Source organism: Tachypleus tridentatus, chromosome 7 (assembly GCF_004210375.1).
Source record: "Tachypleus tridentatus isolate NWPU-2018 chromosome 7, ASM421037v1, whole genome shotgun sequence".
Taxonomy (NCBI): Eukaryota; Metazoa; Arthropoda; class Merostomata; order Xiphosura; family Limulidae; genus Tachypleus; species Tachypleus tridentatus.
Window position 1 is genome coordinate 55,758,411 of NC_134831.1, and position 18,136 is coordinate 55,776,546.

The 18,136-nt window shown below is 30.8% G+C and overlaps 1 protein-coding gene across 4 annotated transcripts in view; it reads right to left on the reverse strand.

Annotated features, from left to right (window-relative positions):
• LOC143255703 (uncharacterized) overlaps nucleotides 1-18,136 on the reverse strand; it is a 150,315-nt gene that overhangs the window by 33,589 nt on the left and 98,590 nt on the right. For 3 of the 4 annotated variants that reach the window (XM_076511776.1, XM_076511778.1, XM_076511779.1), the window contains 4 exons: nucleotides 15,040-16,645; nucleotides 1,188-1,452; nucleotides 737-936; nucleotides 111-237 (listed from right to left, as the gene is read on the reverse strand). In XM_076511776.1, the coding sequence (XP_076367891.1) occupies nucleotides 111-237; nucleotides 737-936; nucleotides 1,188-1,452; nucleotides 15,040-16,645 (2,198 nt within the window). The remainder of the gene's footprint in view (nucleotides 1-110; nucleotides 238-736; nucleotides 937-1,187; nucleotides 1,453-15,039; nucleotides 16,646-18,136) is intronic. The other variant, XM_076511777.1, reaches the window with a different exon arrangement.

Consider the following 18,136-nt stretch of genomic DNA (forward strand, 5'->3'; position numbering starts at 1 on the left):
TCAATTGCATCAGATTATACAAATTGTTTTCATTTAAAAATATCAAATTCCACTTAACTAGAAGTGAACTTATGCCTTTAAATTTTTTAATTGTTTAAGAACTGTCTTACCTGAGGATATATGAAGGAGTGTTTTTTGTTATATTGAATATGTTGTTCTGCAGCATGGTTCTGATATTGCATGGGCATCAGCCAACAATCTGAGTCTTGTCGAACCTGTGTTCCCAATGTTCCATGCCTGAAAAGATACACCACATAAAATAAAATTTTATAATAATGATATATAAGATGACATGAGCTTCTTTTGAATCTCTGAGAGATATGAAAGAACTTATGGATTATTTACTGATTATTTGCAGCTAAATGCAGCATTTTAAACAGTTCACTTTAAATATTAAGATCAACAATTTTAATTTATGTTTCCTGAACTACACATGAAAGGTAAATGGTTAAATCAAGTACAAGGTAAATTTTGTAATTTCCTGTTTAAAAATTTTAAAAGACACTAAAGCCTTAGCCTTAGTTCATAAATAAAATATTATGCCTTCATTAATGAATGACAAATGAATATTGTTTTAATTTGTTAATATATCAAAATTATATTTCATTTGCTTAATAGATTAGTCATGTAATATCGATGTAACAGTTATATCTTTGTTCATTAGAAATATTTCCAAATATAATGGAAGCAGATAATGTTGCAAAAATTATGAGAAACATACTTGCATTTCAGTTACCGTATAAAAAGTACTTCAAAATTGCATCTCTCTTGATAAACATACTTTTCATTAACTTCAGTATCCATCTGTTCTTTTATTTTCTCTCTCTTTAGCTTAAATACCCCTTGATCTGGTCTCACAATAACAGGACTATCTCTGTCCACAACTGATGACTTAGTCAGTGGAAGGTTAACAATTGGACTCCATCCTGCATGTTTCTATAAAATTAATAAAGTAATAAATTTCTCTAACAAATTAATTTATTTAAATAAGATTCATTATTCCTGTCTGCAAAAAAGAAAAAAACAACATTGCACTACTTCTAAATCTTTAGTTCTTATAAGTGGCTAACCAATATTTTTGTATTCACATGTCAACTTATGCTAAAAATAATTAATATTTAATGAGAATTTACTCTACTGATAAGACCAAATATTTCTTGCAGCATTTAAAATATTAATTTATATACCTTTTGATTTGCTAGTCTTAGGGATTCTTCAAAATGTTGTTGTACTTCTCTTGCTGCTCGTTCCCGCTCGTGTTCGTTTTCTTGTCTCTCTCTATCTGCATACACTCTTTTTACTCTCTCTCTCTCCTGGTATTCTTTTTCTTGTTTCTCTTGATCACGCCTTTCTCTTTCTTGCTGTCTTTTTTCTTGGTTTTCTCTCCTTCCTTTTTCTGATTTTTCCTTCTCTATCTTCATTCGTTCTAACCTGTACTGTTCTTCTCGTTCACTAAAGACCATTTCATAGTAATAACTTTATTTACTAAGTGTAATGATGTATGAAAATGAACAGTTATCAAGAATAAGATAATTCTCTTTTCAGCCAAATTACCAAAACAACCACTTAAATAGAAGTTTTTTAAATTGCATTCAAAACCAGCTCATAAAGTACTATGTAAAACCAGGATACACACACACACACATGAAGTTTAGACTTGACTTTTCATATAATTATTTATATTGTGGTAAAATAATTATTTTTTACTTCACTTTGCCCAGTTTTTAAGGCAGTTTATTGTCAATTTTGGACTACCTATTAACCCTTTCACCATGGATAGAATGTACATTTCCAAATGCTCCCACTCCCTCATGATGTGACTAGAATAAACATTTTCTGGTGTCATTTAAAATTGGTGTGTGTGACATATGGGAGTAAAATGGGTTGTAAAGTATTTACTGGTATCCAACCCAATGTTGATGTATGCCTTCTCTCAATGTTTTCTTTTGTACTCAGCCTTTCAGTAACCAACAATAAGGCTAAAGGGTTGTACAACAACTGCATACCTATTGTGCCTGCATTGCTACAGGAAGTAGTGATCATAATTAATAGAAGACAGTAAAAATGAATCAAATGGTGTTCAAATACATGATTATAAAGAGGCAATGAAACAATAGGATGCTAACACTTCATCTAGTGATGACAGCCAAGATGATGAACCTGAACCCAGAAGAGGAAGACATAAATATCATTGATAATGTGAAATATTTGTTTCAGTCACACACTGAGGGAAGGAAGCACTGGGAAATATATGTCCCAGCCACATCTCACTGTTAATGACTGATGTCCACTGACATCTTTCCACCTACAAGGTCAATAACCAATTATAAACTTTTTCTGTACAATTACTACACACACAAAACAAATGAAAATAATACAAAATGTTACACTTTTAATGCTGATAGCCAGTAAAGAATCAGAAATAAATATACTTAATACTTGTATTAAAAAATAATATACACTAAAAATGTTTTCAACCACATTTCTTCTCTTCATTTATCCATTAAGTTTGAAACCATAGGTGCATAAAAAAGGCATTTCATATCTTTTATCTCCAACATGTCACTGTCTAAAAGACCTGTCATTTAATACCAAAATATGTTAGTTGAGTTGGACATCAGACAAAAATTTCTAAAATGCCATTCATAGTTACACTACAAGATGTTATAAGTTATGGTTTAAAGCTAGCAAAGAACTATAATCCAATATGGTTAACATCTGTGATACAAAGTTGGAAATTTTTCCCAATTTTTTTTCCTTAGAAAATTATTTCTTCAGTAAGTTAATACAATGTTTCTAGAATACCATAATTTTTTGTATTAACTCTTCCACAATGAGTCTTGGGTCAAAAGCCATGTCATCTTGTTTGTTGACTTGCATTCAAAATTTTATTGAACTATTATTTTATAAATTTATCTTAAGTTCTTTAGACTGCTCAAAGTTTCATACTTTTAAGTCTAAATAAATCTTAGTTACTAAACTTAATAAATTATAATGTAATTCTATGGTATCAGTGTAGTTATTTGTGATTTTTTTAGTTATTAAACTGTATATATAAAACCTAAAAACATTTTTTGATATCCTCCAAATGCAAAATTTTAAAAAAGGTTAACAACCTATGTACAGCTACAACTTCAAGTTCAAAGATTGTAGCAAGAAGAGATAATTGTTTGCTCTACTTATTGATTTACTGTTCGGTATTTTAAGAAAAATAAAAGTTTAATAATTTATTTATAATTAGTAATAATCTATATACATATATATAATGTATAATAATTGAAATGTGACTGTATATTACAAAATACTAGTCCACTAAAACACAGCCAATACAGAAGACAGGCTAGTTTTATACTACTGGATACATGAGATACTGAGAGCATGTGTACCTCATCAATACAAGTCACATAATATTAGTTAGGCATAACCAGAAGATCAATATAATAAAAGATAATAAATATAATTATATATAGCATTATGAGACTTAAACTACTTACAATAAATATTTGTATTTGTGTGTTTGGTCATTCTAGCACACAAAAAAAATCATATTTCCTATTTTTTATAATAGTTATGAGATTGGTTAAGTGGCAGATCCCACATAGAGTATGGAAAATAATATAAATTTTTACTGAACACAAACATTTGAAATGTCTTAAAGAGGTCTAGAGATTATGCAAATGATATTTAAGATTTTTGGGATAAAGAATAGATTTTTAATCATAACATGAAACCACTTTGTACTGAGACTGGTAGCAAAAAACTATTTTCAAAAACAAATCTCTAGAAAACAATTTTCATTAAAAATTCTGACTTTTTGTATATAAAATACTTATAACCTTTGCTGAAAAGTCTACCAAATTTTGTGAAGATACACATGCTGTATTAAAAGTTAGAGTGCAAATGCTTAACTTGTTCAAGTGTGTAGACAAACTTGTGTATATTATACCAAGCCTGTAGCAAAAGGGTTAATAATGTCCAAGACCAGTTTAAGCTTTATTGGCCCTGTGCTTTTCAACTTGTAGATGCTTCCTCAAGACAGAACTTGTATACCCAATACATTTATACTCATAGCTTGAGGCCCTCTAATTAGTGTGAAGTCCTGGACTTCAGCCCAATAAGCCCATGCCTTAAATCAAGGTTGATTACATTCTAATTTTTTTATTTACTTATTCCTACCTTTAATTATTTTCTTCTTCCTTTACAAATTGCTCGATTTGGAAGATAATGATTAATGAAAAAAACAAAGAAATTTACAATAAACACTTTGCATATTACATCTCTTCAATTTCTCTTTTTTCTAAGGCGAATAAGTAGATTGTTCAGCTACACTTCAATTCTCCCAAATATTTTATCTTCCACCTTTCTCTGTATTGCTCTTATATACCTATTCTTCAATCACTTCCATTATTTCTATACTTTAAATACTCTTCTCTTCCCCTTTCCCCATTCATTCCTCCAATTATTTTCAATTTCTCTTATCTCTATTAAACATTTTCTAGCCATCTTTATTCCTATATTTTTATTAGTTCTGAAACATATCCCCAAACATTCTTCATACCCTTATTTCAGTCTTCCTATACCTAAATGCTACATATAGTTTGGCATATTTCTTTCTGTTTAGAGCACCCACTTATTTCCTGTATCTTCCTTACTATCTCCTGCTTACTCCATATCCATACATTATTATCAATGATATAACTAATATATCAAAGTTCATTTCTCTACTTAATGTTATTTATCCATTTCTCTCTATTTCCAACTACTTATTTGCACATTCCTATCATACTTGTTCCTCTTGTTTAGTTCTAATTTTCAACTTAAACATGTTTTGTATTTCTTTACCACCTTTAATTCTTGATTCTTTGACCTCTTTCTCAAAATATCAATAGTTAAATGAATTATTTTCAAACTGCAGATGTGATTTTTGCATTCCTTTCTGCCAGCTTTTAGTATTTTAACCAATTTTTAAGTAACACTTTTTTACACGTCCAATTTTGAATCCAAACTGAACAAATTAAATATGAAAAAATTGTTCATCTGATTTTTATCATGCTTTGATTTTTGATGCTTTGTTAATTTACAGTACTGAAAGAATAACTCAGTGTCTTACACTGTATATACAAATGGATTTCAGAAATATTTCTCCCTTACCACCTAACCCAACTGATAAGTTCTGATATTTAAAAAGGTCTCCTGACCAATGATTTGTAAGAGACAAAAAGATATTTAAAGTGATATTCTAATTTCAAATCCAAAATGTAGAAATTACAAGGAATATGAGGAAAAATATTTGCAGTTTACATGATTAGTGTAATAAACATTAATCAAATACATTTCTAATACTAAAGTTCTTTAATACTAACCAATAGATGAACATTATTAATTCTCAGAATCAGAAAAGTTATAATTCATTGAACCCCATCAGCATTTACTGTATACCACAAAACAATTATCAACTAACTACAAAGTAATCACCTGGTGTAAATTTTATAACAGCAAAAATTAAACTTTTTACAAGAAATTTACCAAATGTAAATAAACAAGTCTTCTGTTAGCTTACAATGAAAGAAAAGATAAGTTTGGGCAAAATTTATTCTGTACAAGTTCACTAATACCAACTCTCCAGTAACCTTCTTCTCAAGGCAATAATAAAAACTGTGAGATAGCAACTTTTATTTTGTTAGGGTTTTGTTTACTGTTCACTCATTATTCCTTCTGTTATTTAGTTCAATTACAAATTGTTAATTTCATTTAAAGTGCTAACTCACCTTCTGTCTATGACATGAAAATGACACAAGCCTAGCCTGGCAGTGACATACAGATATTGTTATGAGACAGATTTATAGTACTAGCTAGTTACATGAAATATAACCTCATGGTCTAACCACAAAGTTAGAAATCTTCCTTGATCTTGAAAACAAGTTAGTTCATGATATAGTTGGAATTACTGCATGAATATTGAGAAATGGTTTAATTTCAGAACACTGTTATTCTGTGGTGAATAAGTTTTAATTATCCTTTTCATAATTCCTTTGATATTTATTGAAACTAATGGCAATGACATTTATGTAGTATTAACATTCACACCCAGCTCTAGTTCTAGTCTTTACTAACTGTTCTTTAGAAATGATAAAATCTGTATTCCAGCTGTATGAAAGTTTTATTTTGAATGTGTTATATTTTAATAATTTGCTTTTGTTTGACACTGACTGTAGTGGTATTTTCTTTAGACCATTACAAGAACAACATACCCCAGCTTTTATGTTCTACCTATAACAGATAATTGTTGAAGAGCTGTCTTGTATTTCTTTACTGTTAAATGCCTTAAATCTGAATGACTGCTGTTTCTATATATTAACTTCCATTATATCCTCACAATACAACAAATTATTACAGTTATAATTTATTAAATCTAAGCTATGACATTAACTTAAACTTCAGAAGTACTACTTAATAAATGGTTATTTTTCACTAAGAATTTAACTGCTAATAGTAACAGCATTTATCTTTTCTAAAATTAATTATAACTACATCATAATTAATTTACATATTCAATGTTATATACACAGACACACACACATATATATATAAATCTTCTGTCATTTAATTTTTGAATATAAAAACTTATTTTAATTATTTCTTCTAATACATCACAGAAGTTAAATGCACAATTTTGGTAGGAACTGGTAATTTTGGGCCTTGAGTGGTTGTACCAACAAAGTCAACAGTTCCACACTGCTGATAGCCATTTTGTACTAAAAAGTATTTTAGCAGCAAAAATTTAAATGCCAACAACTGGTGAAAAATTAGAAACCAATTGTGCTAATTGTGGACAAATTAAAGGAAATGTGAAAAAAACAACAACTACAGTTTGTTATTTGTATTTTGTTATTAGCTCAAATAAACAACCACTTGGGCACAACATCTCTAATCATGTTGCCAGCAAAATTATATTGCAGTAACCAAATATTGAGAGTCCAGCTGGCTAGAATATGTGCTATTTGTCCTGGCAACCAATCAAATGAGTTGAAGCTACAATCTTGCTATCTCAACTTCCTGATACTCATCCTGGATATGCCATGCAGTTCACACAGAAACTGCAAAACCAGCATGCCACAAGCAAGTGAAAAATCTTATTAAAGTCACCTCTGTACTCAAAAAATGTTATAATATTATAACTGAAATGTATGTATTATAGGTGTATTAACATTTGACGACAAGAATATATAAATTTTCCTTATGAAATGTACACTAACAATTATCTTCTAATTTTTACTAACATAACAAACTAACCAACAACTTACTATTTTTCTAGCATAAATTTTAAGCCTTGTAACTGTACATTTTCCCATAAATAACATTGCAGGAATGTATTTCTAATATCAGTCAAAGTCTTGCAAAACAATAAGAACTAAACAACAGGTAATGCTTAAGAAACTGCTTTCTAACAGACTTCCTATACGTAAGGCACTGGACTCAAGCTTGGGTCAAGTAGTTTTATCAGTAGTTTTTCTGAAGCTTTTTTTATTTTTTTTAAATATCAAACAATGTTATTCCCCCTCAATATTACCCATGTTCATCAACAGCAAATGTAAGTTAGGTTTCAAGCAAATTAACAACAATGCAAGTGGTTATTACTAATGTGTGTTGTGTGTGCTATATGTAAACCAAGTAATATAACGATAGCTTCTCATTAGGTAATACAAATTCAAGAATCAGTAGAAACACTTTTTTTACACTTGCAAGGCTATGTTAATCATACCTAACAATTTTTTAACATTAGTCAAGAAAACAATCTATAAAATACTATTTTTCCAGAAAAATCTTAGCATTTCTTTATTTCTAAAGACTTCCTTTAGAAAATACAGAAACAATTCTAGTTTTAATAGTTCACAAAAGTTTTAAAACCCAAAGAATCAATTACCCTTTTATCCTATGATTTAACTGGAAATCATAACTGAATGTACTGTTAGACTCAATTAAAACAGTGGTGGATTGTAGACAAAAAATGTGCCATCTCTCAATTTACATTGTCAGATTGCCTTTTCCCTAAAAGATTCTTCTTGTTAGAAGTATACCAATTACACAAAAACAGTTTTACTTCAGCTTTTTCCCATAAACTAAAAAAAATCATAACTATAACAAAGTCTGCACACAGTTTAAGAATGATCTCACAGAGTTTAATTTTAATGTTAACTAGAGACAAGTATGAACAATGCATGTATTTGAACTCAGTTTGAAATATCAGACTAGTGGTTTAGAGGTACCTGCTTTCAGTCTGACATATTTGATTTCTTGCTGTTTTGTAGCAAAATGGTGTTATTGATTTCTCAAACTCAGCATAATCAAACTGTTTATTTCCTAATACAGAAAACAAAGTAACTTAACAAATCAGAAAAGTTTGTATATTCACATCCTAACACTACACAGTTTCATGTTTCCCACATTCACAATACCATACCAATCCAAAACATCTTTGAATGTATGTACATTATACTTACAATATTTGTTATTAAACTGAACAAATACTGTTCATTAATTAGTAACCAGAATTAAAATTTTAAATATTATAAGTGAACACAATGAAATTAGAATTTCAATTTTTAACTTTACTTTCCTCTGTCAAAAAGGTTAAGAACATTAATTTTTAACTGTAATTATAATGATCTACAGTTATAATGCATAATAAATGTATCAAAGCATTGAAATTTATAAAAGTTAACTGTTAAGTGTAATTTAGCATTTGGAAATTTCTTGAAACTTTACTTTTTAATTACTTCCACAAATATAATAATTTTAGGTTTAACAATAGCAGCCGATTAATGTTTGACAGTAAACATAAAATAACAAGAGAAAATCTTCCATTTTGTGTACAGAAATTTATCAGAAAAATCTGTGTGACTATTCCTAGGCTAAACGAATGAGCGACTTAAAAAGTTAATATTCAGTTATTCATTAATTAGTAAATGAAAGAAGTAAGCTGTTGTATTAAATCATTAAGTAGTTTCGTAAGAATTCCTTCCTGTTACAGGTGCATACACTAAACACAGACTAATTTTTTTTAAATTATAATATTTGTATGTGAAATACAATTTATATTTAAAAATGGCACTTTCTAGCCTAAAAGATTATCCTTGCTCGAAGAAGTTAGTACACAACTTATACAAGAACAACAATATTTACTCCACCTATATTGTTTTACAGCGACTTGAATTCTAAGCTTATTAAGAAAAAAAATAAAGTTAAAGATGCTTTCTACCTTGCCAAAATGTGTATCTCCTTGTTGAAATATATTCACCATTCAAGAAAATGATCCACTGATACTAAAAATTCCCTTTGTAGTCATTAACATATATTGAACTCCCCCTTTTTTTTCCCACGATAAAAATGATTCATAGATCTTAACTTCTGTTTATTTGACAGTCTTTTTATCCAAACTATCACTCCTTTCAACCATTTCTAACAATTAAGTGCTCTTCCTAAGGGTAAGGAGCATAAGACTTAACACAACACTTCAACCAAGACTGATATTAGACGGTAATTAACTGAACATTTTTAGAGCAATGTTCTCTGGTTCAAGAGTCTTGTCACTTTTTAAACTTCCTACTTGACAGTTTTATTTTTCAGATATGGTGGATGTTGTAAGTTTAAGGCAAGTCTAAATAAATATTTAAATGACCATATATGCAATTCCATTCTCAATGGACCCACATGCCTCTTGTCCTTAAATATCGTGGTTCTAGCGCTTTTTCAGTTAATAATTACAGCTTAAAAAGTGACCAGTTTTGACCTATATTTCTACACTATACGTAAATATTAGAAAAACAACCACCATCTTCGAATTTACTCATTATGGAAATTAGTATTGAAATATTAATAAATGTAAAAGTTTCTCAAAACCTAATGATGTATACATGGCAGTTTTCAGCGGTAACAGCTGCTTCTATAAATTCAAGAGAAGGATGAAGGGCACATAATAAATATCACATATTCAAGTGCGTTCTCCTATTACAAAGCACTAATCATTACACTACTACCAAAAGCAAAAATAAAATAAAAAATTATGGTGCTGGAACACTGTTGGTTTTACTGAATGATATTTAATAATATATTCAAAGTGAGCGAAAACACTTTCAACGTAATAAAATAATGATAACACCACGGTTACAGAGTCCTTAAGACAGAAAAGCTTTTTGTTACGTGAAGCGAATTAACTGGTAATTCACCCGACGACCTACCACGTTAAAACACAACATTATTATTACTAGCATTGTGGCTAAGTCAGCTTCACTTATCTCAAGAAAATTGCCGAGCTGATAACGCAAAAATAAAAACCTGATAAAAATATCTCAGTTTAATACAACTTTCAGAATCTAAGGTTAGAAGAGAATGTTTTTCGTTAATTCATTTTTTGCACTAGTTTTATCGATTATAATAAAATGAGACTGAAACAGATTATAATATTAACTTGTTAGCAAGTTAAAGGGTATTTCTTTAGTTTGGATTGGAATTTTGTTGTATACGTACCTGATTTTGGTATAATATAAAATCCTCTTCAATAAACATTACAAGTAATATATATTTGATCAATTCCATTCCAGTGAATCACTTGTATTCGTAGTTATCCGTAAAACTACAGCACAGATCAACATCACTTAGTGAATGATACACGCACAAACGAAATAGAGCAAGAAGTTTATAATGCCATGTAAAGAGAAGTATATCTCAAACTGAGAAGAGCTTAGTATCTTATGAACATACGCTACTAAAGTTTAACTGCATAGGATAATGTGCGGCCCCATAAAAAAAACTGTAATTCCGCAACCATCTGCAGACAAAGAGAAGGGCGCGCGATTCGGCTGCGTACAAGTACATTTACGGCACTGACAACAGCCGCAGAGCAGGTCACTGACCCACGTGACTATCTTGCACAAAGACTGCTCATACTCGAGTGCTCCGAGTCCCACCCTTCAACTACGGGCAAGATGACGTCATGTAAAGATAAGGGGTTTGTTATTAAATGCTTCGAATTCAGCTAAGTAGGGCAGTTACTTGAGGACTATATTTTTAAACGTTCTTAACTAAAGCAGTAAATGATTTTTAATAATTATTTTCTAAATCTTAAATAGCATATATTATATATACATTTTTTTTATTATAACGTGAATTGATTCAGGGAAAGTTTCGGCACAAGGAGAAAGGTAATAACGACGAACGAAGGGCATAAATACAAAAACCAGGAAAAAACTAACACGCCGGGCCTACGTTTTTATTTTTGGCATAATTAATACCTTAAAGGATATTAAACGATGCAATTTATACGTTTTCACAACGCATATCTAATCCCTTTAATTTAATGTGACAACAACAGTTTTTACTTAGAACACTATATGATAAATTGAGATAAACAATACATCTTAACGTTTTTTAAATCCATTTTTTTAAATCACCTCTAGCAAATATTGTCAAAAGATAAAGATGAGTCTTTATATTATCTAAAATAAGTTCGACTTCAACTCAAATGCACAACGTTTAAAATTATATTATAATTAAAATATTTATATATATATATATATATATATATATATATTTATTGAATTTCTCGCAAATATGCTACAGGGTTATCTGTGCTATCCCAAATGTTCAAGTAACAGACTAGAGATGAGACAGCAAGTAGTCAACACCAATCACCACTAACTCTCAAACTACTCTGTACCCACATAATACACCCACAGCTGAAAGGTTAAGCTTGTTTGGTGGCGGTTTTCGATCCCGCAACTAGCAGCATACGAAATAAGTGCCCTAATCACCAGGCAAGGTCTGGTCGATTACGTATAAATGTAAAGTTGTTTCGATGACACAACACAAGAACATAAAGGTGAAACTTTCAATACGGATACCAAGGCGTTCTTTTTTTTTCTCGACAGGCAGTTGCATTAAACTCCTCAAAACTACTACGAATTAACACTGCAGAATATTTTATATAGTGTAAAGAGTTAAGAGCGAAAAAAAAAGGTTAAGAAGTAATACAATGTAAAAGGTTAATAAATAGTAGATGCGAATGGTAAATTTTAATGGACTTGTGTTTTGTTTATGGTACGGTTTTTTTAACCCGAATGATACCTTACGCATTGCCGAAGTTTCCGGCAAAACGGTAAGGTCAAAATTTTAGGAAATTTTGGCAGTTAAAAGTGCCAAAATCTAACGCAGCTACTCTTAGACGAGCAGAGGAATTAACTGCCATTTTTATCCGTGTTCAGAGGCATGTGTAACTATGAACATTCCGACAAACAGCCAGGTACGCTAAATTAGTACACACATAGTCCAATTTAAGCTTCTTTCGTGAGGATTAGCCAGGCGGCTGTCAATAAACAAACTGAGTGGGTAATGGATAATATAAGATAAAATTAAAACACATACTTTATGTGTCCTATCTGAAGATTTTAAGCTTGTTTCTCACAGTGCAATTTATAGCTCATAATTTCTCGCATGTCCTTTGGCAAGTTTAGCATTAATATTTTTTTTTGTACAACGTGCTACTGGTTTGAGAATATAATAAAACCAGAATTCCATTGTTCGCTACTACACACAAATTACTCCATTATCTCAGCGAAGAAATATTGCCATATAACTACTAATGTTTCTTATTTTTTCGATGAATTGAATTCAGTAAGGAAAGAGTGGAACAGTGTGATAAATATTTGGCAATAGTATCGAAATCACTAATAACTGCTACATGGCAGGTTTAAACACAGAATTAGGCAGAATTATGTTACAAAATATTAAGACTAAAAATGAACACTCGAACTCTGTACAATATTAATATGATATCCAAATGATGAACGTCACGGAAGTTCAACTTTGGTATATTATCGGAGAAACGTTTGCCACAGTAAGTAAAATCAGAAAGACCATACAACATGGTGCAAGCTAATGATATTTACATATTCCATGGCTTTCAAAGGTCAAAATGCTATTTTTCATGGCCTAATTTACTGATTTTTATAAAATGTGAACTTCATCATAATTAACTGATGTGTTATTATATTTTAATGAAAACACGAAGTAACAGCCGAACAAAACGTTCTAACACCTGCGCTGTCGACAATAAAAAAAAAAAATCGTTCGAACAAAAAAACGACTATGAAACTTGCCGCTAACAACCATTCTAAAACAACTTTGCGGTGTATTTACAGCCCACTATGTATACTTCAATCTCCTCAACTTCAGAAGCCACGTAAATTTTAAATTATTTATTATACTGCATATACAAAAACGTTTTTGTCTCTTATCGTCCTGCCCAATTGATGAGCTCTAGCAATAATGAAAAGGTTACTTGGCAGTGAGTGGCTTGTGCGAGACAAAAGGTAGAAGATCTGAAATTATTTTTTTACCTGCGCTATATTTTGAAATCCAACACACAAGTTAAAGAGGAATGTTAAAACAGTAAATTCCAGTTAACTTGTTTTATAAAATTCTCCCAACTTCAGTTTAATAACAGGTGATAAGGCCTCATGTCTTTCTTCAAAATACTGGGCAAACTCCTATGACGTGTATGTAAAAAACAAATAATATTTTTTGTACTCGCACAACAATCCTATATTTATAATGGAATTTTAAGAATATGCAGCCTTGATGCAACTATTTTATTCTTACGAACTATTTAGCCAGAGTATAAAATACTAAAAAATAAATACGAAGCCCAATATATCATTAGGTTTACCACTTGTCACTGAGGTATACTGGTTGCATGGAAATCCACTTTTTACCAGTAACCCTGAACAATAACATACTGAAAGAATATGACTAGGCAGTGAAAAGTATTATTGTTAAGATTATATCTAAGCAGTTTCAGAGCACTGTGGTTTAACCAAAAACAAAAGTGCAATCATCAGTTTAAAAAGTAAGAAGGCTGTAAAAAGTTTTGATTTTCATATGATTATACATCAACTGATTTACTGTAAAAATATTTTTTGGCATACTTGCAAAAAATATATGTGTGTATATACACACGTCTACTGAATTTTACACATCAAAATGAAAAAGTTTAAATTCTTCCAACAGAAATGTTTGAATTGGGTAAAAGGTGATATATATATATATCTCAAACTTTCAGAAACTTATCTTTTAGTTGGGTTGATTTTATCCTTATACTATACAGAAATACCAGTTCTGTGATAAGCATTACAAGCAAAACACTGCTATAAGTGTCCTGGAGAGGGAGGGGATCTCTTGTCCACTCAGAAAACATGAAACATTTTTTTATTCCTTCACAATGTATATATATATATGATTCAGTTTACAATTTCAACTGCTGCCCCCAGAAAACTTGGTCCCTCACTGAAAAAAAAAAAAATCTAAATATGCCCATGTACAATGCAGTTGTTAAATAAAGACAGGATTTCAGTAATAAGTTAGAATAATTAAGTCACCTAGTTAAAAAAGCAATGGTGATCACAAAAATGTTTTATTTGTTCATAAATATTATGCAGGAAGTTTTTATATTCACTAACACAGCACAGTTCACTCAAGTATCATTCATTTTTCTATTTATACCTATGTAATCAAGAGTAAAAAAGAAACTTACAATACTGTGAGGGAATGTACAGTATTAGAATTGACAAATAATAACTTTATATCTTATTAGAGAAATACAAACCACAAAAAATCACTCTTTGTACCTGCCTTATTTACATATATATATATTACATGTAATAAAAAATTCAGTATTGTATACTTTTCATACACCTCATATAATCCTGAAGAAGCAGCAGTTACAATAATGTTGGTTTATAAACACAATTCATCTACTTTTTTCGTACTGCTAAATATACCATAGCCCTAACTCAATTGGTTGAACAATATGAATTTATTATTTTATTCACAAATGCATACCCATACATCCAGTGTACCACTTAATATGATACAAAATCACATTTTCAGTACTGGAAAGTCTCAAGTTGTCAATTTGTGATATTTGTTTGAAATACAGTCAAAACTAACAGCTGGAAAAAATTGTTAAAACATTAATATCCTTACCTCTCTACCCTGCTTTGCCTATCCCGTTCTTGGGCCATTACACGTAGTTCCTCTTGATAGTGAGCCTGTGCTAGGGCCCAAGAATTGGGCAATGAGGACAAATGGGGATATTTCTGAGTCCATAACACGTCTACTCCCACAGGTGTTCCATACTGTGGAGGAAGCATTGTGTGTTGTGGCAACATCTGACGGTATACTTGAGAGTGAAGTGTGTGTTGGTCCATATGGCTAGAGCTGGCTAAACCAGGTACTGGATGTGTAGGAAACACACGTGGAGAAGTAATACCGTAAGTTCCAAGCTGAGTAGGTGGTAGACGTGCACTTGACATTCGAATGGATTCAGTGACATTGGAAAGTTGAGTATAAGGTCCTGTAGCTGAGACTGCTGTGTGAACTATTCCAGCTGGATGCATGACACGTTGAATGTAGTTGTAGTCAACGTGAGGTATGTTACTGATGGTATTCTTCACTTGATTAGAGTCTTTATTTACATTTATTGATTCAGTTTTGTTGTTTATCATGGATATGCTGATGTCATGTTTGGGGGAACTGTCAGTTGTGCAGGCCTCAACAAAAGTTTTTTGCACCTCTAAAGTGGACATCTCAGGGGTAGGGAAATGATTAGCCACACCTTGTACTTGACTTGAGTTACCATGATCACTGGACACTACAACAGAAGAAGTACTAATCCCAAAAGTTGTTGCTTGGACCACACTGTCTAAAGTTTGAGTCTTTGAACAAGTTACAGAAACACTGCTTGGTTTCTCAGCCAAATATGATTTACACGAAGGTGATAAGACAACAGGTAAACTTTTAACAACATCCACTACAGTGGATATACTGGAATCATTTTGTCTAGCAGCAACTACCGTAAATTTAGACTTTGTTTTAATGTTTTTATTTCCTACAACCTTCGCTTCCTTCTCCTTTTCTGTTTTGACCTTGCTGCACAATCTATTACTTTCTAATGTTTTATGTTCAGAAGCTCTTCCCTGGCTGCGTGTTCTACTGTCTTGAACAACAAAAGAGTTTCTCTGAATTCTAATCACAGGCTCTTTACATTCAACAAGTTTTCTTTTTCTTTTAGAAAGTTCACATATTCTGGCTTGTTCTTGAGTCTTTTCTTTTATTGTAAATGTATCATTGTTACTGGGTTTTATCAATGAACTGAGCTTACTTTTATTTTCACATTTGATTTCTTTTCTTCTTACTACATGATTTCTAAATGACTTCTTCACAGTCTGATTTACTACTGATTGGCAGCTCTTTGTACTAGTTTTCTTTCTTTTATGCTCCTCTGGTACAACAGAAAACCATTCTTTTTGTTTTGGTTCTTCTTTTCCAAGAAACTTTGATTTCTGTTTCTGTTCTTCTACTGCTACAAAGGAATTAGTAACTTGTTCGTGTTCTGCTGCTTCAAGTATGTGCCCTTGTTTTTGCCTTTGATCTTGTGCTCTAACAATAAAGCCTGATTTTTGCTTTGTTTCTGCTGGTGTAACAAAAAACCTTGTTTTTCGTTTTTGTTCTTCTGTTACAGCAATACAAGTTGATTTTTGGCTTTGTTCAACTGAAGTAACAACAGATTCTTCTTGTTTTCCACAGGAAACTAAATTAAAGAACAGAAAAGCACATTGAGGTGAAAATAACGAGAAGCAGATTACAGTCCCTAATAAAAACCTAATCACATTTGATATTTTTATGGATTTACTAACAATCTCCCTTGTTAGTTAAAGTTTTAAAATAAATAAAAGATTATCAGTTGAAATCTCAAACTCTAATGTAAAATTCTAACTACTATATTTTTCATTGAAGGTTCACAGTAATAGCTTTTGAAATGTTTTGATCACTTTGTTAAAATGTTCATCAAATATATAAAATAGTTAAAGCCATTGGAATAATTTAAAAATTTAAAACAAAAGTCATTTAACAGGATGTTTATGATTTTTATATACATACAGTTTTAAATTATAAACTTCTTTATTAGCTTCTTAGACTAGTAAAATAACTTTGTTACTGAGTATTTCAATGACATAATGATGATGTAATTATAAGCATCAAAATTTATCTGGGATCGACAGTAATTCATAAGTTATGAAAAGAAAAAAAAAATGTGTAAATAAATTTGGTGATTATGGATCATATCATTTTTGATACTATAAAGGAAGTTACGATTTTTCATTTGTTTAAATCTGACTCATGGTACACTTTTTTGCATTTTGTTGTGCTTTAGTTTAAGAGGAATACAGGTACCTCTACAGAATTGTGTAGGTTACTCCATAAACCAGGTAAAAAAAGAGTTAAAGACTAACAATAACCACACTGCATAGACCTGAGTTCAGTTTGGTGTTGATGATTCAACTGTGGTGGAGGCATGAATTTGATGGGTTAAACCAATTTTATTATGTACATGTACTATTTAATTCACAAGCTGAGGTACCACTTTATCCTGATTATGAACTTAAAATAAGATATGAGTGTGATGCTATTGTAAATAACACAAAAACCTTGACTTTCACAAAATTTATGTAACAACATAACATATTATTACAGTATTCATTATTACCTCACAAATGTTTTCTGTATGTTTTACAACTTAATATGTACACACTTAAAACATGATACGTATAATATATATATATATATACTGTGCCATGGAGAGGCACCAGCCAAATTCATGGCAGTAGAGATGGTTTCTGTTACCCCCTTTCAACACCCAGCCTTATGGTGGATGTTGAAGAAGAAATGACAACAACATTTATATACTACAGCAATAATGGCAGCCATTTTGTTTCACTGCATTCTTCCATAGAGACTACTAGCATATTCTCCAAGATATAACAGTTTGTGTGCCTTCCCTCACATTGTGTGTCTGTTGTGTTATAGAATTTTGTTGTTTTTTTCCTGTAAAGATCTGATGTCATCTGTGAATGTAAACACTAATTTATCTTATATCAAATATAATAAATGCTCAATAACAGCAATAATAGGAGTGAAGGGATTTGTGGCTCCCCACTAACATGCTCTTCATTACAAACTATCATTGAATAAAGTTTGTATGAGACTGGCCCAGCAACCCAGGAATAGTTAGATAAGAGAC